Below are 12750 nucleotides of genomic sequence, written 5' to 3'. Positions count from 1 at the left end.
AATCAGAAATTTGTTTTCTTCATGAGTTTTACCAAGTATTCATCCTATCACAAAAAACTTCACTGACACCATAACCAAAATAGAAAAAAATGCCAAGTAAAAAAGGTGTAAAAGAAACCAAAAGATTGAGTAGAAAAGAATGTAAAAAAATATAAAATTAGAACACAACAAATTTATGAATGCAAGGCATGTCCAGGAAACTCAGGTTTTCGCTTGAAGTGTTTTGATATTTTTCATAAAATGTAAATCAATTCTCAAAGAAAATGGTGTTTAAAATAAAACTCTTTGAGGTGTTTAACTGAAATTTCCAAGTTATTCAAGCAGTTTGATTGGAGTGTTCGGCACCTAATGAAAAATTCTACAAACAATGCCAACCATTCTGATTGAAATTAATTTTTTGTTTCTTTTTTTAAATTAAAAATAAATTGCAAACATTAATATAACGTCAATTTATATCAATTAAATGTGTTTTAAAACCCTGTTTAACCAGATTAGATGGGGACCGGATTGTCTAGATCAACAAAAATCTGGATAATCCAGAAATGTGTAATATACATATACTACAGCTTAATGAAATTACTGCAGTATTAATGTAAGATGTTGAAATTAAAAATAAACTTAGTACGTATTAAGAAATAATTATACAGTAATTGAAATACAAATTCAAACTTACTTATGGCTACATTAACGTTTATTTACTTTTAAAAAAATAGTTTAGTTTTTTGCTGCTCGATCTTGTAAACATTTTAGTGTAAGCGGCTGATGAGCAGACTTTTCATTTTGATTATCATAGATTATCATCATCGCTATAGACAATGGTGATGTACATAATTTTCATAGTACATCCATTTAGCTACGTGTCATCTTTGACAGCACATGAATCTTCTAAATGATGAATAAGTTGCTTATTTCAGCAGTCGTCTCAGTGTTGGATTCAGATCTCATTTCTTGCCAGATTTTGTTCCAACACTTTTTCAAAGTAGAAGGATTAATCTCGTTCCGTGCTGAAGCAGACTCATAAATTACTGTTCGAATACTAATTTAAGTTACTCATTAACGTTTACTCCAGCTTCCTTACTATTTCTTTCAATAAGTTTTATCAGTAATTTTTTTCTATAATGTCATTTGAAGGCTTCTATTACACCTTGGTATAAAGGTTGGATGAGTGCTGTCATTTGTGGAGGTAAAAATCTTACAAAGATGTCACCATCTCTCAAGTCATTTGCATCTGGATGACAAGGAGCATTGTCAAAATAAATAAAACAACTTTTTTTTGGTAGCTCTTCTTCTTTTAGAAATCTTCTAACTTCAGGGACGAAGAATGAAGAAAACCACTGTTTAAATATTTTGCACGACATCCATGCTGATTTTTGTGATCGGTATACGCATGGAAGTGCATTCAAATTACTAATATTCTTTTATTTCGAGGTTTAGCTGATATTCCTATCACAAGAAGTGGGAGCTTCAAGTTGCCTGATGCATTACTGCAGAAAAAACCATCACTCTTTGCTTACAAACTTTATGCCCCTTTGCAGCAGAATCTAATTCTGAGGCGAGAGTTTTTTTTAGGTAACATTTAAAAAAATAATCCCGTCTCATCAACATTGAAAATCTGAGATAGTGATAATTCTCTTCTTTTATAAATTTTGAAAATGTCATTTTATCATTTTCACTAGCAGCATGATCCTCTGACACACTGAGCTGTATTCCGTGGCGAGCCTTCCACCTATCTAACCTACCTGAACTTGCTGTGAATGACGGATCACCACCTAATTTGTCATTTAAAATTAAAGCCTTAGATTGTAAAAAGGCACCTGATATAGGAACCCCATGCTCTCTCTCTTGGGTAAATCACATAAATAAAGCTTCGTTTAGCTGACTATTTTTTACCGTTTCGATAGTCTAACTATCTTGGTGCCTTAACTATCTTTAGCCACTATTTTCAAACAGAAATCTTCAATTTCTTTTGTGTATTTTTTCTAGCTTGAAACAGTTTGCTTTCCTACACCTAATTCATCAGAATTTTTTTTTTTACAGATTCCCCTTATCTATACGAAATAGAGCATTAAGTTTTTCTTTCATGGAATGACTACCCTCTTTGATTCACTTTCCATTCCACTAAATTACACCACGCAGAACACAAAATTTCAGTCACAATCACTACTGTAGCAAGCTACACCGTATGATTACAACGCTCAATAAATACTGGTACTGTACTGTTTTTCTGAATAAAAGTTTACTAAAATAGAGCACGACAGAGTGTATAGGCCTATACATACGATCATTAACATTATGTCACTGTCATTATAACTACTGTACAAAAATATGACATGATAATTTTATTCTCAGAAAAAGTAAATTTTTACGGCTAGCAATACATGAGTTATCTAAAACCGAATATGTATGTACTACTGCCAGTAAAATGGATACATTATACAGCAGACCTACTACTATTTCTTTATTTAATATATTTTAAAAATTTTACGTTTATTTTTTTAATTTACTACGTACTATTGTATTACAGTACATATTTTGTTTAAAAAAATTAAAAATGCCTATCCTAATATTGGTCCGAATAATCCGGAAGTCCGGTTGAATGGGGTTCAGTTAAACAGGGTTGTACCGTATTATATAAAAATATTTAAAAGCAAAATGATGTACATTATTCATGATGTCATTACAATTGCTTCTCATATGGAACAGTAGTACAAAACTCTTTAACAAAAAATTACCAAGGGCCTTCTTAAAAAAATTTCAATAACTTCAAGAAAATCATTAACAGATTTTTGCCATTTGGTTCCTGGCACTCAATGAATCACTGATCTGATTTCTTTGTACAAATATGTTAATTTTTACCAAATCATTAATATATTACAATCAATGAGTATCATTTGACCAATTTTAATATGTTATTCCCATATATATCAGCAGTCCAAAATAGGTGTTTTTTATTTTTATCCCAGCCTGCTTGTGAGTGGCAGCTATTTTTCTTTAGCGGAGCACATAATTTTTGACTTTGGAGACACTAGTGTAAACTTTAATATCTTTAAGATAAATTATACTAAAACATTGTAAAATACACCACTTCCTTATCCAATTCTCTTCTTTAATTTGGGTCCTTAACATTTAGAGAACTAATAAGTAAAAATGATTTCTAAAATCTGATATCAAAATTTAACAAATTTCACTTTTTAGAGCTTGAATTTTTAATGTAAAGACTAAATATCAAAGTTGTAATCCATTATTTATCATTCATTCAAAAAAAAAAAAAAAAACGTAGCCTAATCTTATGTACATCAACAACATTTTTCATGTCACCTAAAAATTAAATTTATGTAGAATTTTAAGACTGTTACTTGTTTTCAAGGCGCTTATACTTTCAAGAAAAATTAAAGGTATGGCCTTAACAATATGATGTTCTTATAGAACTACCATAAACTAGAATCAAAATTTTATTTTGTTACATTATATAAAATATTACACAATTAACATAAACTTACGTTTTAGTTTTTTCCTAATCTGAATGACTGTTATGAGTACACTTAATTTTTTTTGAATGGTTTATGTGAAATACAACGAGATCTGTTGCTGTGGTAAGTTCAAGCACACTGATAGTTTCCTTAAAATATTTTTAATTGGAATCCAAACTCGATCATTAACAGACTTCAAGAAAGACATTGGTCCTGCAGGAGGATAAAAGTGTACATACATCATTGTTGTCCAAACCTATTTGTTCAATATCTGCTAACCACCACTGTACATAATACATGCATGCCATTGTGTCATTTATTTTCAAATTTAAGATATAATTTTACTGACAAAAAGTTTTCTTAAATATCTGTGTTTTTATGTATTTTAGCAGCTAATTATGTTTTCTGCAATTCCACGTAAGTTTCTTGTTCCTTTGATTCTCAAACAATTTTCAAATGTTTTTTAAATTAAAAAAAAAAAAGACCACGAGGTCAAATAATAAAAAATAATTAATCACAAAGAAATATGTCACTGGAAAAAATAATACAGCCACACTGTAAAATACATAGCACTGACTGATTATTTCTGTGACCCATAGCTCCAATGACTACTGTTACTGTAAAGAATTGTACAAGCTTGTAGAGACATCACCCTTTAGCCTTCTGTAGTTTTTCTTAATTCTTTTGAAACTTTTAAAAGTAGTTTAATGTTTTCAAAAGTACGTTTTATTATTATTTTTATTATAAAAGAAAATAGAGGCACTTCTTTTTATTAATCTTTTTAATTATATTTCATTTTAAAATTAAATTTTCATCTTTATATTAAATATGTTACATGCTAATTCTACAGCCTATTCAACATGAAAAAAAGAAATATCACATTCAACAATAAAGTGTTCTATATCTATGTTGGTAAAATATAAATTTCTTAACTTTCAGGTGGTTAATTAAGGCAAAAATGACCATTATTTGTGTAACTTTTGGTTCAGAATCAAATATCAAAGTTTTATCCCAAACTTCCATAAGTTTAAAAATTCTAATTTTCAAAAATTCAAAAAAAGAAGGAAACACTTTTTAATGTTCTTATTCTAGCTGTAGTGAATATGGTAGCATATGCAATAATAATTAAAAAAATCATTGATATTTCACCCCTTCATTGGATATTTAAGCTTTTTAAAATGAAATCTGTTAAATTTTAATATCAAATTTATGAGGTCATTTTCACTGAATAAGCTTTTAATGTAAAGGACTTACATTAAAGAAAATTAAATGAAAAAATATGGTAATTAAATGAAAAAAATATGGTATATACTGCAATGTTTTAGCATAATCCAGTCCAAAGATATTGAAGTTTACTCTGATGTCTGCAAAGACAAAATTAGCATGCGCTGCTACAGAAAAATGGCTGGTACTCACAAGCAGGCTGGGATAAAAATAAAAAAGACCATTATGGACAGCCAAAGTATAAAGGCAAAATATATATATATATATAAAAAAGTGAACAAAATTAAAAATGTTGAAGCAACCAAAAATATTTTGTTTGGATCACTAATTCAATAACAAAAAAAATAATTCCACATAGAATAAAGTAAACTGACTATACAGAAAAAGTATTGTTACAAGCCATATTTGCTACGCTAAAGTTATAAAAATAATGATAAAATCATAAAAATAATTATTACTGGTACTGTTATTTAAGTATATGAGTTAAAGTAAAAGCATTACTTACGTAAATGTTCTGCCTTGAATAAGATTGACTAAAATTTTAAGAAGAGGTAAAACAGCCTGTGCTGGGAGGCTCTCAACAGTACTTCTAATTTTGTTCTCATTAGGTGTTAACAACACTTTCCTCAATATATCTCTATCTTGGCTATTAAGTCCCTAAATTAAAAAAAAATGTATCAAATAATAAAGTATAAATAAAATATTTTCTTTTTCTTAACAAATTAAAAATATTAATATCGTAAAAATATAAACCAAAACACAAAAATTCAACACATTGATACATAATTCAACAGTTCTTTTTTTAACATTCAAAACCCTTACATTTTACGTACTGTAAATCTTAAGTTTTACAGTCAAAATAAATTATATTGGCAATACACTCTTAAACCAGTATTTAAATACAAGCCTTTTTACATGTTTAAAGGATATCTAGTAAATTTTATAATAATTATATTTTGCAAAAGTATAAACATCGAATGTCACTTCTAATTACTGTTATAGATATTGAAGTCTTTTTTCAAATAGACACCAACATTTTTAATTTTTTATTGTTCTGGGATTCTTTATTTAACTCGCCACTATCTATGTTTATTTCTGACTGTCAATTTAATTATTTCATTACCAGAAATGTCTTACTTTTTCAACAAAATTCAGGCATTCCCAAATTTTCTGTGATATGCTTATTAACAGATGTTCTGTTTAGAAAATTTACAACTACTATAAAGTACTGTGAGATTAAAGTAAACCATTAATGCATTAGTAATAGTACATTACAAAGCAGTCATTTTAAAAGAATATGTTACTAAAATAGGAGTGAACAGATATACATACTACCATAAGAAAGTAAAGAATCTATGAATAACTTTAAATAGCTTTTTTTAATTTATTTTTTAAATACATTTTGTAACTAACTTATCATTCTAATCAAATAAAAAAGCACTTAACAAATATACAATTTTTTTTTTAATATACTCATCAGAGGGACAATTAAACAATTTAAATAGTAAACAATAAATTAGTAAAGTTTCTAAAAAAAAAAGAAATCAAATCATAAAAATAAGTTTTTTAAATTTAATCAATTGAATGAAGACTTACCTGTACAAGTAAATGAGCTAAATTATCACCAGATGGAATATTTTTTGTTGATAAGTTCATTTTTTCCAGTAATGATTCCATAGTAACTTTTTCTTCATTTTCTAGTACTAACCTATCCCTCTTTAATGAAACACTATTAGCAGATGCTGAACTCAAATAATCAACATGACTGCTGGTTTCAACACTTTTAACCTATATAAAAAAAGTAAATAACATTAATAATGAAGAATACAAACAGAATATACAAGTATCTAACAAAACTAGAAACCAGATAGTAATTTTGGTTACAGTTGGTACAATAGCGTGGGAATAATTAAATTATGATATATTAAAAAAAATTTATCCCTTATTTAAAAAAATGATTTAAATTCTTAATTATAATAAATATAAAAAGCAAATATTGGTGTTTAAAATAATTAGCTTTCTTAATTCGTAATTAATTAAAACTTTAAAAGAATATTAGAAAATGTGGTGTGATAATGCATCATTCTGAAGGCAGTCACACCAAAATAATCATTATACAAATGTAAAACTATCACCATTTTTGTAGAATATTTCAATCAAAAACAAGTGCATTATATAATTTGTGCAGTCTAATGCTCTATCATAAATATTATAAAAACGGGAATCATATCAAATACTGTTTGTGATTTACAGCATACTCGCTATGCATTTATTGTTTTATATATTTAATTTATCAAAAAGTACTTAAAAAAAATTTACTAATCTTGGAATGCATTAATGCATGTATGTAAAGAGTAAGCCTGGAGTTTAATTGGTGATGGTTTTGCACATCACTATCTTCTTAAGAATGCATTACCCATGATCATGAGGATTCATGGACTTAGTATCATTTTATAAATTTGATAATAAATCATAAATTTACCTTTAGGACCTGGAAATCCAGTTTTGATAACCTAGATTTTTTTTTTAATTTTGAATACATTTACAAATTAATACATAAATATATTATATACAGCCACACACACACACACACACACATACATATATATATATTATAACAAGACATTTTTTACTTAAAGATTTTCTCTTGGGTTAACCAATCAACTATACAAACTTATAAATTAAATTCACTACGTTTCACTTAGAATTCTAAGCTTCCTCAGATGACAATACACATTCATACAGAATTCCCTTCCATACTTCTGTTGCACAATATGCAAGAGAATTCTGTATGTGTGTATGAATGTCTATTGTCACCTGAGGAAGCTTACAGAATTCTAAGTAAAACTAGTGAATTTAATTTATACGTCTGTACAGTGGATTGGTTAACCCAAAAGATTAATAAAGATAATATTTTTAAGTAAAAAATGTCTTATATTCAATTCTATACAATCAAGAGGAAAATAAACTTAAATAAATTACATTTAAGTTAATAAATATATATATATATTAAAAACTTAAACCACCAAAACACACTGACAACCTTAAAAAAAAACAAAAAAAAAAACTAATAACTACTACTAATACAAGTAATCAATTTTCATGGAATCCCGCAATATCAGTTTGTAAAAAATTCAATAATTACATAAAATCAATCAACTTAAAAAAACAAACACTATTATTTTGTGGTTTTTAATAGTTTTATGTTTTCTAAATTTTAAGTTTTTTAATATTTATTTTATGTAATTATAGAATATGTATACATACTGTGATGCAGAATACCTTGAAAGCTGACAATTGATATGATTTTTTTTTTATCTGTTACTGTGTTTTGGTGGTTAAGTTGTTAATATTGAATATAATTGGCACAGTGTCAATATGTTGATGAATTATTTGAAATTTCAAAAGAATATACATACATATTATTGTTATATGCAAATGGACCCTATTGGATCATGCAAAGCTATTATGATTCAATTTTCTGCGTTGCCTTTTCTCCAAATTTTTGTCTAAACTTTCCAACAAATTTATCTGAACTTTTTGTAGGTCTTTCTTGACTTGTTGGATCCGGGGGATTATTTTCAGTCATCTATGTAGGTCAGAATTTTGTGGAAAATTCCTTCAACAGGAGAAAATTTTCTTCAAGAGAGAAAAACTCCTCACTTGTTGGGAGTCTGTGGAAGTGTCCTTAAACTTTCTTTTAATTTTCTTCTTCAGATGTCTGCTGCAAGATTGGATAATTTTTTTGTTGTTTTCTGCAATTTCAATCTGTAGCAGTCTTCTGCTCTTTCCGGGCTTGATTATTTTTCTCATGATTTTGCATCCTTCTTTCAAGATGTTTTCTTGGTCACCTTTTTTCTGTGTGTGAGGGTTTTGCTGGCGTACAGAGCTTCAGACTTGATTACCATATTGTAGTAATATAATATATATATATACATACAGTGTGTCATGAAGTTGTTTTGGGACTTTCATAACCTCTTCTACTTGTGAAATTAATGGAAAACGCTTATATAAACATATGTCCTAAAATGCTTTGTTGTTTGTTATGGCTAGTGAAAAATTTAATTTGGATTTCAGCTACCTCAGTGAAAAAAGGTCATATTGATATTTTTATGACATTAAGGAACAATATTAGTATTTCCTTATGGTTTTTGACATGAAAAATCAAATAAAATAGGTTCCAGAACCGTATCTGCAGTAGTTTGAGAAATCTGAGGTGAAATCTAATAAAAAGGGGGAAAACCCTGTTCTTCATGTCTGCCATATAATAACTTTGTTAAATGGATAATAAACACATAAAATATGTAAACAAAACTTGTAGAGAATTTAATTCTGAACAAAATGGAGCTAGATTGGTTGAATAAAATAAAGAAAAGTTAAAAAATTCAAATTGTTTTTTTCAGAAACAATACAGTAGACCAAAGTGCATTATACATACCAGTTTATAATAAATGTTCAAAAATAGGTACATTTTTCAACACATTTCTTGGCATGTTTCTATATTGATTTTTTTACTTCTTCAGGGCTATCCTTAAGTTTCTCAGCCACACCCATAATGCAGGCAATTAATTCCTCACGAGAATGTATTTTTGTTTTGTATACCATATTTTTCATCCATTTCCAGAAGCAAATCTAAGCTGTTAGATCATGCGATCTTGGTGGCCAGGAATGAGGACCTTCATGACTGATCCACTTTTCAGAAAAATGATGATTTAGGTAAATGTAAATGGCACAAAGGAAGTGGGTGGGGGGGGGGGTGGTGCCATCATACTGGATGTATACTTTATGTCTCAGTGCTAGAGAAACATCTTCAAGAAGGTGTGGTAATAATTCTTATTGAAGAAAGTGCAAGTAGACCTCAGCATTTAAGTAGCCAGGTAATATGTGTTCAGTTTCATATCCTTCTTATTAATGATAAACAAATTATGTAACTCTTTCTTTTTACTTATGTAAGGCATATAAATTAAGAGTTCAAAAGCTGTTTTATAATATATATATATATATATATATATTTTGACTTTATAATACTATTGTTAATTAATTCGGTTCAGTTAGAGATGTAGTTAAAGTTAAATCAGTTCAATAAAAGATGTAACTTAAATGTGAATCTAAATGAAATACTTTAATGTAATGCTTCTTAAAATATAAATAATGTACATATACATCATAGTTAATCTCAAAAATGTGAAATAAGTTACTAATAATACAATATTAAAATAAATGAAATGTATCTAAATAAATGTATTAAAATAAATAATAAAAATTGATTTAATAAAATAAAAATATAATTGATCGCACTAACAAGGTATTAATTGAAAGACATTAATGATCCAGTGGTATAAGTTCTGAATACTGGAAGGTGCACTTAGGCACAGTTATTCAAACAATATGAATAACTGTTTATTCATATTGTTTGAATAAACAAGTTATTAAACAATATGAAAATTTTTACATCCCGTTTAATGCCTGCTTAAAAATATACTCAAATAATTTTTATTGACGCCTCAAGAAGTATGAGTAATTTTGTAGGTATTTTATTTTTTCCAGCGAATATAGATAAAGTACTTGTATTAAAGGGGAAAGCATGGTGATCATATCAAATATAGGGTACAGGGTTCTTTACAAATCTTTACGTTTTAGGTTTCAACTAGTTCATCTAGATCAAAAAAAAAAAAAAAATATATATATATAATATTTATATAACGTATGCACATCTATATATATAAAAATGTTAAGTTCGTTTGTGTACGCTTCAAAAACTCAAAATGTTCTGCACCGATTGAGCTCAAATTTTTTGCACGATATATAACCCGCATCAAAGATTGTTTTCATCTATTTTTAATAAATCTATCTATCTATTTTTAATTTGTACATTTTTACTTTGGAATTGTGAACAAAGGAAAACCAATCAGATCAATGCAAGATGGCCACTGTCAAACACAACGACCAAATTTCTTTGAATTATATTTAACAGCTAAAACATTTGTATTTTATTAAAAACAAAAAAAAAAACGATAAAAAAAATTTTAGCACGATATATAACCTGCATCAAAGATTGTTTTCATCTATTTTTAATAAATCTATCTATCTAATTTTAATTTGTACAGTTTTTTAATAAATAAGAGGCTAATAAATCAGATGGAAATGTAAACAAAGATAAACCAATCAGATCAATGCAAGATGGCTGCTGTCAAACAAAACGACCAATCACAAAGAGCCCATATGGCCATTGCCAATCTAAACAAAATCACAACTGATTAAGTAACAAATTTCTTTGAATTATATTTAACAGCTAAAACATCTGTATTTTATTAAAAAAAAAAACACCAAAACAAACAGAAAAGCCACCAAAAAGGATGACTTACAGTAAATAAATTAAAACACACAACTTTCTTATAGCCCAGGTAGACTTAAGACTATGCAAACAAAAAAAGTCGAAATAACCAAATACACAGAAAATAATATCCCTACATAATGACCAAAAAATCCTTTGTTAGGTTAAATATTTACTTTTGTCTGAATTTACAGAAGGCATTTACAACGAAGCATTGATAAATATTGAAGACAAGTGCTTAGCTAATGCAAATAAAGTTCTTAGTCAATTGGGAATGCCAGCACCCACCTGAGCTGCGATTGCTTCATTTGATGTGGATTTACGCCGTGAACAGAGTTACAACATTGGTGATCTTCAGTCATATGTCCAATCAAACATTCCCAAATTAACGCGTGAACAGAAAGGCATTTATGATCGCATAATGCAAATGATAAATGAAGGAATTGGGGGGGACCTTCTTCTTGTATGCGCCAGGAGGAACTGGGAAAACATTCCTCATTAGATTGATTCTAGCAACGGTTCGATAAAAAAATGACAGCCTTAGCTCTTGCTTCGTATGGAATAGCTGCGACACTGTTACCAGGTGGAAGGACTGCGCATTCAGCTTTGAAGTTGCCATTAAACATGCAAATCAACGAGACTCCCATGTGCAATATTTCCAAAGCATCCTGTATGGGAAAAGTATTACAAAAATGTAAACTCATTGTTTGGGATGAATGCACGATGGTACATAACAATCGCTTAAAGCTCTTGATCAATCGTTATGAGATTTGCATGGAAACGTTCAACCATTCGGTAATGCTTTGATATTGCTCGCAGGAGATTTTAGACAAACATTGCCTGTAATTTCTCGATCGACACCAGCAGATGAAATAAATGCTTGCCTGAAATATTCAACACTGTGGCGACACGTACGTACATTGCAGTGAACGAGCTATTCTTGCCGCAAAGAATAAAGATGTCTATCAGTTTAATAATGTTATTCAATCCAGCATTCAAAGTGAGGAAATTACATATAAGAAGATAGACACCGTTGTGGAAGCAGATGAAGTAGTTAATTATCCAACGGAATTTTTAAACTCACTTGATCTGCCAGGGATGGCACCACACATATTAAAATTGAAAATGGGTGTGCCAATTATCCTGTTGCGGAATATTAATCAGCCAAAACTCTGCAAAGGCATGCGATTTGCAGTTAAGAAATTGATGAATAACGTAGTGGAAGCAACGATTTTAACGGGGCCTTTCAAAGGTGAAGATGTCCTCATTCCTCGAATACCCATGATCCCGACCGATACACCATTTCAATTTAAAAGATTGCAATTCCCAATTCGATTGGTATTTGCAATCACAATCAATAAAGCTCAAGGTCAATCTTTAGAATTGTGTGGTTTAGATTTAGATGCGGATTGCTTCTCACATGGACAACTGTATGTGCGTGTTCCCAAGTCGGCAAACCAGATAGGCTTTATATCTACGCAGAGAGTGGAAAAACAAAAAATATTGTGTCTCCACAAGTATTGCAAAATTAAACTTCTATGGTTTAGATTTAGATGCGGATTGCTTCTCACATGGACAACTGTATGTGCGTGTTCCTGAGTCGGCAAACCAGATAGCCTTTATATCTATGCAGACAGTGGAAAAAAAAAAAAAATTGTATATCCACAAGTATTGCAAAATTAAACTTCTATGAAACGTATGCTTTGTTTTGTTTCTCATTTC

General features: G+C 28.9%; 1 protein-coding gene across 1 annotated transcript in view; it reads right to left on the bottom strand.

Annotated features, from left to right (window-relative positions):
• The window catches only part of LOC142318769 (WD repeat-containing protein 43), a 53029-nt gene that overhangs the window by 8569 nt on the left and 31710 nt on the right, over positions 1-12750 (bottom strand). Inside the window, exons 7-8 of the mRNA XM_075355221.1 lie at positions 6291-6482; positions 5200-5351 (exon numbers count right to left, since the gene is read on the bottom strand). Coding sequence (XP_075211336.1) covers positions 5200-5351; positions 6291-6482 — 344 coding nt within the window. The remainder of the gene's footprint in view (positions 1-5199; positions 5352-6290; positions 6483-12750) is intronic.

This window comes from Lycorma delicatula, chromosome 2 (assembly GCF_047948215.1).
Source record: "Lycorma delicatula isolate Av1 chromosome 2, ASM4794821v1, whole genome shotgun sequence".
Lineage (NCBI taxonomy): Eukaryota > Metazoa > Arthropoda > Insecta > Hemiptera > Fulgoridae > Lycorma > Lycorma delicatula.
The sequence above is the reverse complement of the archived record's forward strand: the minus strand, read 5'-3'. Positions and strand labels throughout refer to the sequence as shown.